This window comes from Panicum hallii, chromosome 2 (assembly GCF_002211085.1).
Source record: "Panicum hallii strain FIL2 chromosome 2, PHallii_v3.1, whole genome shotgun sequence".
In the NCBI taxonomy this organism is placed as follows: domain Eukaryota; kingdom Viridiplantae; phylum Streptophyta; class Magnoliopsida; order Poales; family Poaceae; genus Panicum; species Panicum hallii.
Genome location: NC_038043.1, coordinates 2,475,503 through 2,487,224, shown reverse-complemented (window position 1 = coordinate 2,487,224; position 11,722 = coordinate 2,475,503). Strand labels below are relative to the sequence as shown.

Below are 11,722 nucleotides of genomic sequence, written 5' to 3'. Positions count from 1 at the left end.
ACCACCTAGTGTGCCTAGCGCCCGGGCAACCATCTTTTGCTTGTGAGCATCCTCCGAGGCCATCGGACAGAATGTCAACAAACTGAGGGACCATCGCGCAAAAGAAAAAGATGGCCTAGCTAAAATCCAACAAACAAACTCATTTTCCCCCACTCCACCCCTTATTCTCCGATCGCGTACCGTGTATAATCTCAATTTCCATTTTATTTTTCAGTTGCGTTCACGTATATCGTCGTATCTTTCTTCTCTCCCCCCCCTCAAAATACTCCCCACCCTAGAGAGAGACGCACGAGGGGAAACAGAGGGGGGGAGAGAGAGAGAGAGAGAGAGAGAGAGAGAGAGAGGCGTTGGTGCTCTGGTGGAGTTTGGAAGCAGTTCCTGCGTCCGGAGGCATATTCCCGGCCCGGAGATCCCGTAGCCGTCCTCTCCCTCCCCTGATAAACGCAGGGTGCCCTCCCTCCCGAGGAGAGATAGGTAGAGAGAGAGCCGGGGCGAAGAGCCGCCGATGTGTTCTTGAGGAGCCTGTGCAGGGGAGGTCCAATCCAGAGGCCCCCATTCCTTCCTTCCCCAACCTTTGCAGGCTCTTCAGATCCAGCCATCCGGATTCTTTTCGCTGGTAAGGAAGCCCTATCTGAGCTCGACGGATTGCTCCTGTTGTTTTGGGGGATCTTTTCTGTTGCTGTGAGCGGTCAAAATCAAATCTTTGTTAAGGTGGATGGGTTGATATGCTTCCGCCCGTCCGGTTTATTGCGGGTCTGTTTTGCTGCGCGCTGGAATATTAGTACTGGTTAATTTTTGGAAATTTGTGCGGATTTGTTCAGTTTGTCTTGGCAAGGTTGTGCAGTGTGTGATGATTGTTGTATCTGGGGTATTGATGGTTGAATTCTGAATCGATATCAATAAGTGGTTGCTATTTTGTTGTTAAAATAAAATAAGTGGTTGCTATTTTAAGTATTTCTTCAGACTTCTTTCCTTGTGTTAATGTTATTATGTCTTGCATTTAAATGTGTATGTAGCATTTGGTTAATTTTGGTTGGGGGCATTTTACAAACATCTTCCATTTATGTTTAGATTTCTTCCTTTGTTTTTACACTGATGCTATTTGCTGGCGTGTTCGACGATGTAGGCTAAGAAATGTTACACTGATGTTAGATTGCCAATGTAAATGTGTATGTAGCACTTGGTTAGTTTTGGTTGGGGGCATTTTACAGGCATCTTCCATCAGCTTTAGATATGATTCCATTTCCCCAAAATAAGAAGAACATGATTGCAAGAGCAGAGGTCGGTGTCAATGGAAAGTTCTATTTCTCTATCCAAGTTGGGTGCATATTTAAAAGTTTGTTGTGGTAGGTCAACTTTTGATTAAAAATATAAAATTACCTAAGAATCCCCAAAGCTTGAAGGCAAAGGCTTTTATTGCAGCTGGACTTCTTGTCAGAAATGTTGTGTTTATGCTTGACAATTAGCAATATCATTCACTAAAACTTTTTCCATTTTCAAATTAATTCTGAAATTTTATGTGCACCGACAGTTGGAGATATTGATTTATATTTTGTATGGTTCATCGTTTTTGCATTTCTTGATGAGCCAGTTCTTTTTCCAGTTTAGCAGTCATAGAATTAGAGCATGCATTAGTTTAATTTTATTGTATTTTCTCATGTTATATCGTTTTGCTCATTTGCATCCATTTTACTCATTGTGCAGGTTGATGTATGCTATATAATATTTATTTACTTAGCATCGACTCTTGACATTGCAATGGCCTTGTAGCTTCCTGGCTCTCTAATTTACCTTCACTCAAAATGAAGCTCTAGCGTCATCCTGTTTTAGGATATTTGGATAGTTTGTTAGGATATCGAAACAGTCTTAGATAGTGGAGTTGATGTCCACTCAAGCATTTCTCCCTGCAGAGAGAAAATTGTAACTACACCAGAATTGTACTTCTCTTAAGAACAACATCAGCTGTAACATTAGTAGTACAGTCCATATAGTGTTGCTGGCGCAAAAGATTTTGTGCCAAGAAGTTCAGCGTTAGCCTGCTCTTTCAGGTACTATCACATTTTAAATGAACAACTGTGATATCTAATGATATTTTGATCGAGTAGTCTATACTGATTCGCTCCAATAAACCTGTAGATACTGTGTGTTCCTGAAATATCATGGAGACCTCAATATCTCCGCCAGGCACATCAAAGCAATCAGGTGTTCGTAAACCTTCTCCTGGAAGTTCTCTTAAGGATCTGTGCCTTGTTTCCAAACAAGGGTCGATAGCCGAAGTAGAATCTGCTTTGGCCTTGTTGAAAAAAAGTGGTGGGAACATTGATGGTAGAAATGCATTTGGCCTTAGTGCCCTCCACCTTGCAACATGGAGAAATCATCTACCTATCGTGAGGAGGCTCCTAGAGGCTGGGGCTGATCCAGATGCAAGGGTATGCACTATACCTTGTAGCGAGCTTCTTGTGTTTACCTTCGCATTGAACATTATTTTATTTTTTGACCCCAGTAACAGCCTCAGTTGTATCAAACTGCTACAAACAGAAAATAAGTTCTAAAATGTGATTTGCTTTGTACTTCAGGTCTTACAAATAAACTCATTTTAGTTATCAATATGCTTCATTTTCTTTAAATTGGTGCTTGATTTGCTTATTGACCTGTATATATGTAATTTCTCACTGAAATTTCCACTGTTGCAGGATGGAGAGTCTGGCTGGAGTAGCCTGCATAGGGCACTTCATTTTGGTCACCTGTGTATTGCTGGTGTTCTTTTGCAGTTTGGTGCTTCTCTCACTTTAGAGGACACCAAGGGGCGCACACCTGGTGACCTTATATCCTGTCCAGTATCACAGGCGAATGGAGATTCTCCTGATGCAGGTAGCTTTCTTCTGTTCCAGGAAATGGTTGTCTCCTATTCTATCTACTGCTGGGATGCTGATGCCCTCCTGGCATTATGTGTTTAGGGCTTGCTTCATGAAATCTTTCGTATCTTTTTTTTTTCTCATTTTAGTTGCAACGGAAGTCTTCAGTTGGGGAAGTGGGACAAATTATCAGCTGGGTACTGGCAATGCCCACATTCAAAAACTACCATGCAAAGTAGATACTTTGCATGGGTCATATATCAAAACAGTTGCTGCATCAAAGTTCCATAGTGTAGCAGTTAGTTCTGATGGTGAACTATACACATGGGGATTTGGTCGAGGTGGTCGTCTTGGTCATCCAGATATTCACAGGTGAGCAAGCATGACATTATAAATGAGTTGTATCTTAACAAATGGGAAAATGATATCCTCATTTTACTTTTACTGGTCACCTATAGATTAGCTATTAATTGAACAGTAATGTCTCTTTTCCTGTGTTAAAATTTCCTCAGCGTTGAGTAAAGTTATGACAACTGCCCTTCGGTTACAGTGGTCAGACAACTGCTGTGATTACCCCTCGCCAAGTGACAGTAGGACTAGGCCGTAAGCGAGTGAATGTTGTTGCTGCAGCCAAACATCATACTGTGATTTCTACAGAGGCGGGGGAATTGTTTACCTGGGGATCAAATAGAGGTACGTATCATGCATTTTAAATGCATTTGAGGCCACATGAACCTTAGGCACACATTTCATGTCCTTTTTGTCCTTGCTAATATTATTTCTCCCTTATGGCCTGTAACAAAATGCTCTGAATGATGCAGAGGGTCAGCTTGGCTACCCTTCTGTTGATACCCAACCAACACCACGGCGTGTTAGTTCCCTCAAACAAAGGATAATTGCTGTAGCTGCTGCAAATAAGCACTCTGCTGCAGTTGCTGATACCGGTGAAGTATTCACCTGGGGTTGCAATAAGGAGGGCCAGCTAGGATATGGCACTTCAAACTCAGCATCTAATTGTATTCCAAGAATGGTGGAGTACTTGAAAGGGAAAGTATTTAGAGGTGTATCTGCAGCAAAGTATCATACAATAGTGTTAGGGGTTGATGGAGAGGTAAGTTGGTATCTGTTGAAGCTTGATTTCTACACGTTGTTCTAATATTACAAAATTTAACAGATCTGTTGTGTCATTCTCTTTTCAGGTGTTCACTTGGGGTCATCGCCTCGTCACCCCACGGCGTGTTGTAGTAGCTAGATGCCTTAAGAAGGGTGGAAATACAAATCTGAAGTTTCATCGTATGGAACGACTTCAAGTGATTTCAGTCGCTGCTGGAACAATGCACAGTACTGCTTTAACAGCTGACGGTGCTCTTTTCTACTGGGTTTCATCAGATCCTGATCTAAAATGTCAACAGGTTTGGTTTCTTACCTTCTAAGATATTAATTGGTACAAGAGTAATCTGTTAATATTTACATAACATTGTCTCTGTGCAGATATTTTCAATGTGTGGGAGGAATATTGTGAGCATCTCGGCTGGAAAGTACTGGACTGCTGCGGCTACATCAACTGGTGATGTTTTCATGTGGGATGCAAAGAAGCGTAAGGATGAAACACCACTTTTCACTCGGGTGCACGGTGTTAAGCGAGCAACGTCAGTTTGTGTTGGTGAAACACATATGCTTGTGCTCTCTAGTATATACCATCCTGAATATCCACCCAAACCTAAAATCCAAGTCATAAAATCCATGTCAGAATGGAACAGTGGGATGGAAGAATTGGATGAAGATATCCTGTTTAATGATGTCCAGCCCGACAGTGGTTTATCAGGAAGCAGCGGTGAAATGAGCAAAGGCGTACCTAGCTTGAAAAGCCTCTGTGAGAAGGTCGCGGTTGAGTATTTATTGGAGCCCAAAAACGCAATACAACTTCTTGAAGTTGCTGATTCCTTAGAAGCCAAGGAACTCAAGAAGCATTGCGAGGTAATGGCATAGTGCACTGGTCTTTCTGCAGCTTAGAAGCACTAATCATTCTGTCTCTACATATTTCAAAAGTTATCTTTCACAATGCAACCATTCCTTGTTCACATATTCCTAATACTCAATTGTACAATATCCTGCAGGACTTAGCTATTCGCAACCTTGATTACATTTTCACAGTGGGAGCTCCTTCAGTTATGAACGCTTCTCCTGAAATTCTTGCAAACTTAGAGAAATTGCTGGATGAGAAATCCTCAGAGCCCTGGAGTCAGCGCCGGCTTCCCACTGTGACAGCTACATATCCGGCTGTCATTGACAGTGACATAGAGGAAGATGAAGCAAGAGAATTCCTTAGGCCCCGGAAATGTGGGAAGTCTGCAACAAGGCCATCTGGAATGTCAAATCAGGAGAACTTCCTTGAGAACAACTGCACTGCTGAACAAGCTGTCTCTAAGCAGATCAGGGCACTTCGCAAGAAGCTGCAACAAATTGAGATTCTTGAGGCTAAACAACTGGCTGGTCATCAACTTGACAATCAGCAGCAAGCGAAGCTCGAGTCTAGAGCTGCCCTTGAAAGTGAACTCGCTGAACTTGGTGTTCCCTCAGAGGCATACTCTCAAACTTCCTCCGTTTGTCCAGCAGAAGGTAGGACAAACAAAAAACCTGAGGTTTCTAAGAAACAGAAGAGAAAAAACAAGCAGGCACCACAGTCCAGTACTCCCTCTGTGAAAAGTGAATCTGGGCAACAAATCCCTATCAAGAACCTCCAAGAAGTCCTACCAACCAATGTCTCTGCAGAAAAGGTTAGATTATGTCGCGTTGCGCTCTTATCGTATGATTTCTATATGGTTTCTTGCTTTCCTTCTCTATGTGGAGATATGCTTATTAGTATCAAAACTGAGTTACTCCCTTCATCCTATAATATAGGGCATCCTAGCATTTTTATGGCAGATTAAGGAGATGAGGAAATGACGCATGTACCCCTATTTAATGCCTTGTTTGGTTGTTATTTTGCTGATTTTATGGTCGGCTGGGAATAATTAGTTTCCAAAACACCCTAGGATGCCTTATATTTGGGTGCAAATTTTGAACCCTTCAATGCCTTATATTTTAGGACGGAGGGAGTATGTATTATAGCTGTTGGCAATACGAAGCATTAGTTTAGGCTCTTGTTTGATAATTATTTTGCATCCTTACTTTTCTTGGGACCTTTTTTTTTTGTATGGTCTTACAAGTAATAAAACCTAAAGCTGATAGGCTGTGCCTTTATTCTTTTGGCACCTGTTCTGTGCTTTGCTTGCATGGAAGGCCAAGTATTTTGTACGTGTATGGAATCTTGTTCAATGTAGGATTGTATCTCTTCGTACCTCTTAGCTTTGATTAGATTACAATCTGCATTCAACCAAAATGCTTTGAGTTGCTATTCTGCTAATTAGATCCCCCCCTCCTCCCCCTCCTCCTACTTTGTTCAGAAAGCATAATTGCTGACAAAATTGTATCTACATTGAAGCAGGTGTGCGGTGTTGATCCAATCAAACACACAGAGGACGCCGCTTTCAGCAACACTAAAGGCATTGCTTCTCCGTTAGAGAAGAAACCATCCCAACCAACTTCGTCAAAGAAGAAGAATAGGAAAGGTGGCTTGTCGTTGTTTCTGAGTGGTGCTCTTGATGACACCCCAAAACCAAGCCTCCCTGCCACTGTTGTGCCCGTCACACCAAAGCATGAAGGACCTGCCTGGGGTGGTGCAAAGATAACAAAGGGACCTGCTTCCCTTCGTGATATCCAAAGCGAGCAGAGAAAAACAAATGAGCCCGTCATGGCCAAAGCAAAAGACCGCTTTGAGAACTCACCTGACAGTGCTGGGCGTGTGCGCCTTGCTTCATTCATCCCAGACGCGCGTTCAAACCCAATAGCTGTCACGCCTGCTCGTTCGGTGCCTTCTTCTGAAGGTGACAAGAGCACACCACCTTGGTCGTCTTCTGCTACCTCACCCAATGTGTCACGGCCTTCGCTCAGGGACATACAGATGCAGCAGGTAGTGTTTTTCACCCAGGAGTGAATAAATTTTCTCCCTTGATGAAAATACTAACATGCAGTTGATTTTTTATTAGGAGAAGCGTTACTATAGCATCTCCCACAGCCCGAAAACACGAACATCAGGCTTCGCCATACCATCCCAGGGAGGATCACCGGATGTTGGTAGCGCGAAGGACAACGTACCCAACCGCTGGTTCAAGCCAGAAACTGACGCCCCGTCCTCTATCCGCTCAATCCAGATTGAGGAGCAGGCGATGAAGGACTTCAAGCGCTTCTACAGCAGCGTGAGGATCGTCAAGCCGCAGGCCCAGTGATGGCCAGGGCCCTCTCCGAAGAGTTACTGATCCCATTTAGGCTCACCTCTCATTTTACCGGTTCATTGTACATTGAAATGTACAGTCAGTTTCATTCACCATAGGTTCCTTTAGCTGAATAAAAGGCCAAAGCAACCTTTGCTTTCGTTTTCGCTGAAGTGATCTCATTTAGCTATAACAGATGGCTGTATAGGTCACATGAGATCACCCGGCTTGGTTTAACTTCAGCCAATGTCTTTTTCCCACCAAAATCTCTTTGGTTGTTGCAATCAGAGCTCAAACTGTGGTGCGTCCGCACTCAGGCATTTGACATTTAATTTCAGAGTCTCACTTCAGCGCTACCCCAATGCTTCTCTATTTGACTGATTGGTGTGATATACAATTTGGTGCTTGGCTGGCTGATTTAGAATCTGATATATTTCTCAGCTGGATATGGTGCAAGTGCAAGTTCTTTGTGCCCCCGTCTCAAAACTGAACTGCTAGGTTTGACAGTGGTTATGTACTTACTATTTCGGCGAAATGTTTCTTTTCTCCATTTCTTTGGAGCAAAAGGCTGAGAAAAAGTATATAAAAGGTTACTGACTAAGCCTTTTACTCTGTTTCCTGTTTTCTTGTATCCTTAAAAGATAGCGCGTACTGCAGCTTCGTTCAATAGTCAAAAGAGCAAGGCCTATCACCTAAGGCTATTGGTGAGGTGTCAATATTTCTTTGCCCTAAAGTTAGAACACTAGGCATGAGGATAAAAAGTCATGTGCTCCCTTACTCTGATTTCCGCTTTTGTCCGTCCAACAAGAGGAGCCCGAAAGGCATTCAGACTTTACAGGCGTCCTACGTAGCGCCAGGTCGTTTCACACGCCAAGGATGGATGCAGGAAATTGTACAGCATACCTTTGACATATTTTTCTTCACATAATTTCGGCAGTGCCACAACGCCTGTGGCCTTGATTCTGATGGGACTGACAGGCTCGTTAATCTGGTGCAAGAAATGCAACACATACAAGACGACATCAGAAAGCCAAAGTCCTAGTCTATTTGGCGCAAGATTACAGTTTGTATCATTGGGAAGAACTGCGAGAGGAGCAATGAAGAGATCGTCGAGGTAACTTTAGGCGCCTGTATTTTGTCGTCGGAGACCGATGGTTTCTTTTCAAACAACAGAGACTCACGGTTTCTTTCCTCGGAGTTATTCAGATTCAAGGCTGCCACAGGGTACCTGCTCATCCTTTTCGATGGATCGTCGCCTCCAGCAGCTGCCAAGTCCGGCTACCTGAAGATCCGCGCCGTCGTTCCTAGTTGCTGATTGACAAACGAAGAACTTGGCCTTTGTTTTTGTGTTAGTGTTACAGATGACATACATGGCTCCCGGCGCATCGGCTTCGTCTGCACAGCACTGGCCTGGTGTGCGACCTCCCGGCCGAGGCGGCGCAGATCTCCCGCCGTTGATTGGCTTTCTCGCGCGCCTCCTCGTCTCCGCCGGTATGGTCCAACGCTGTCTGCGACGAACTTGAGGAGCTGGGATCAACGGGTTCCACCCGGAACAGGGCCATTGGCCGGAACCCGGAGGGGAAGCTCCGTCAACGCCGGTCGCCGGCGACGGAAGGGGAGACTGGGAGAGCGATGCTGTATTTTGCAGAAAGCCCCTAGATTTGATCACGATTCAAATTAGGGGGTTCTCTGAAATTGGTGTCCTGGTATTTTTACATATAGCCCCCTGACTTGGATCGCGGTATTAATCGCGATCCAAACAAGGAGGTTATCTGAAATTTGGTGTCCGGGTATTTAACACATAAAGTCCTGATTTGGATCGCGATTATTAATCATGATTATTAATCGCGATCAGATATTTTTCAGTAAACCCCCTAGCTTTGTAAGTTAGTCCCTCTTTGCGCCGGCTGCCCCTCGCTCGCTCCCTCCCTAGCATGGCGAAGGCTCCCGGCGGCGGCGGCGGCCCTCGAGATTCCTGGGGTCATCCAGCCCCTACACGCGCGCCGACTTCGCCGGGCAGCACTGCACGACGCGCATCGTGGTCCGCGACCTCAACCTGGCGTGGAAGGTGGAACGAAGCGCTCGATTTCGCCGCCTCTGGCCTGACGGCGGCGGCGTCAACCCCGCGGTCGCCAATGACGAGGTGGAGGTGCTCGAGGTTGCCGTTCCCGTGCTGCACGATGTGCTCATGGGGCCCAGCAGGCGGAACAGCTTCCTCAGCCGCGTCCGCCTCAACGCGCGCCAGTTCGTGTGCAAGGGCGAGGAGGCGCTTGTCCACTTCCCGCTACAGAAGAAGAGCTTCCTCAACTGGATGCGCGGCATATCAGGCTCAAGATGTACTACGCCGACGAGCCTCCGGCGCCGGAGCAGCACCCAGCTGCCACAATGCTTTGAATTGCTGTTCTGGTCGCTGATTGACGAACGAAGCTTTTCTGGAGCTCATTCTTTTGTAGTTCCTGAATCCTTCAGGTAGTGCCGGTCGTCCGTTAACTTTTCTGTGCAGCATCGTCTTCGTCCGCGTCTGCACAACGATGGCCTGGTGCGCGACCTGCCGGCCAAGGCGGCACAGACCTCCCGCCGTTGGCTGGTTTCCTCACCCTCCTCACCACCGCCGATATCATCTAGCGCGGTATGTGACAAACTTGAGAAGGTGAACTCAACGGGATCTGCCTAGAGGGCTGTCCGTCGGAACCTGGGGAGGGAGCCCCGTCGATGCCGGTCGCCGGCCACCGGTGGGGAGAACGATGCTGTATTTGCAGAGAACCCCCTTCTCGACTGCAATTTAATCTCGATCCATATCGGGGGCTTTCTGAAAAAATAAGATTACACTATTTTACTCAAAAACTTTCTAGATTGGATGGCAATCCAAAATAGAGGTTTTTAAAACTTGGTATCCCGATATTTTACGCATAACCTTCTCTATTTACATTAAATCCCCTATCTTTGCAGGTTAGTTCCTCTTTATGCTCGGTGCCTCTGCTCGCTCGCTCCCTCGCAACGTATGCGAAGGTCGGTGGGAGGGTTCCAAAGCCTAGTCAGACGAGCTCCGGAACGCCGGCATGGGTGGCCGGCCAGACCGCAACCTTGTATGCTCAATTCAGGGCGGAGCCAGAGGTTGGTCCCTATTGGCCATGGTCTACCTAGAAATCCAATCAAGATCCACTAATTTTATTTTGATTTTAGGATTTTATATCAAAATTAAAGTGGTAAATTAAAATATCTGATTTACTCCTCGTCAATCGATTGAAATTTTGCTTATCCATCAATCACACAAGAAATTGAATGAAGGTAAAGGTTTCAGGGTTAGAGTTGGGGGGTTTGGGGTTTCGAGGCTTACCTCGGTGCCCGGTTGTACAGAGAGTTCCGGGGTGTCTCGCCTGCCGGCGGTGGAGGTGGGAGAGATGGCGGCGGAGCGGAGGCGGCGAGGGCGCTGCTGGAGCCAGGCGGTGGGGGATCCCCGATAGGCGGTTGAGGTGGTGGGGGTGTCTGACCCAAATTAGTTAGTGTCGGACGGCGGAGGAGGATGGCGGCGGAGGCTACCGGAGACGGAAGGGAGGTGGGGGGAGGGGGCTGGACGCTATCCGTGCGTCAGCACTTGTGCGAGAAAGATGAGAACCGGTAGGAGAAAGAGAAAACAAGAAGGGTGGTCATAGAGGATGATTGAATGGTATTTACCGGCTGTCGGCTGATGAGAAGATCCTTAAAATATTGCATAATTTTTTATAAAGAGCAGAAGTATTAAAATATCAAAAAAGTTATGGTAAATTGGACCACCTTAATCTAAAATCCTAGCTACGCCACTAGCTCAACCAGGGGCTTCCTCAACGGCGATGGCGGCCCCAACGGCGAGGAAGCTGGGTGTGGTGGAGGCGCGGAGACCTGCGGCCCAAGGACGCGCGCGCCGACTTCGCCGGGCAGCACCGCACGACGCGCGCCGAGGCCCGCCGCCCGCGGCCTCAACCCGGTATATAACGAGGCGCCCGAGTTCGACATACCGTCCGGCGGCGTCGGCGTCAAGCCCCGTCGCCGACGAGGTACTCGAGGTCGCCGTGCTGAACGAGCACGGCACCCGCGTCGGGCCCAGCAGGCGGCCGAACAGCTTCCTCGGTCGTCGTCGCGTCCACCGCGACGCGCGCCAGTTCGGTGCGCAAGGGCGAGGAGGCGCTCATCCACTTCTCCGCTCATCAACTGGACACTACCGGAAGTGTAAATGGCAGCTGTTGCATTGTCACGGTGCCTTTCTTCCCCCTCGCTTCTTTAGATGTTTACACATACGGCAACTTTGTTCAGTAGTCAAAAGGCCTACGCGCCATGGCTGTGCCACTACTGTTGCTTTTGCCGTAAAAGTGTGAACATCTAGACATGCGGATCAAAGGTCATGTGCTCCCATGCATACTCTTGTTGCATACTAGTGATATCTATCATCTATGGGGTTACATTACAACTTACCTTTGATTTTTTTTTTGTGTCCCAAAACTATTTTTCTTTGCCGCTATCTGCGCCGAATCCTGCTACAACTTTTGCAGCTCATGCTTTTGAGCCGGCCATGCATCC

The 11,722-nt window shown here is 46.6% G+C and overlaps 1 protein-coding gene and 1 long non-coding RNA gene across 4 annotated transcripts; one reads left to right on the top strand and one right to left on the bottom strand.

The window, feature by feature from the left end:
- Positions 1-271: 271 nt before the first annotated feature.
- Positions 272-7,525, top strand: LOC112879671. 3 transcript variants are annotated; one of them, XM_025944033.1, is made up of 12 exons: positions 272-616; positions 1,705-2,048; positions 2,137-2,429; positions 2,694-2,871; positions 3,005-3,227; positions 3,406-3,548; positions 3,677-3,966; positions 4,055-4,267; positions 4,347-4,832; positions 4,973-5,632; positions 6,340-6,867; positions 6,944-7,183. In XM_025944033.1, the coding sequence occupies exons 3-12, from the start codon at positions 2,160-2,162 to the stop codon at positions 7,181-7,183; spliced, it is 3,231 nt and encodes a 1,076-aa protein (XP_025799818.1). In that variant the 5' UTR covers positions 272-616; positions 1,705-2,048; positions 2,137-2,159. The 3 variants fall into 3 exon arrangements, with proteins under 3 accessions (XP_025799818.1, XP_025799819.1, XP_025799817.1); XM_025944034.1 differs by having other exon boundaries at positions 277-616; positions 6,343-6,867; positions 6,944-7,525; XM_025944032.1 differs by lacking the exons at positions 272-616; positions 1,705-2,048 and having other exon boundaries at positions 2,160-2,429; positions 6,944-7,525.
- Positions 7,526-8,072: 547 nt separating this feature from the next.
- On the bottom strand, positions 8,073-10,491 carry LOC112879672. The gene is made up of 2 exons (XR_003226132.1): positions 10,083-10,491; positions 8,073-9,977 (listed from the first exon to the last, which is right to left on the bottom strand). It is a non-coding gene; the product is annotated as an uncharacterized LOC112879672 (long non-coding RNA).
- Positions 10,492-11,722: the final 1,231 nt, after the last annotated feature.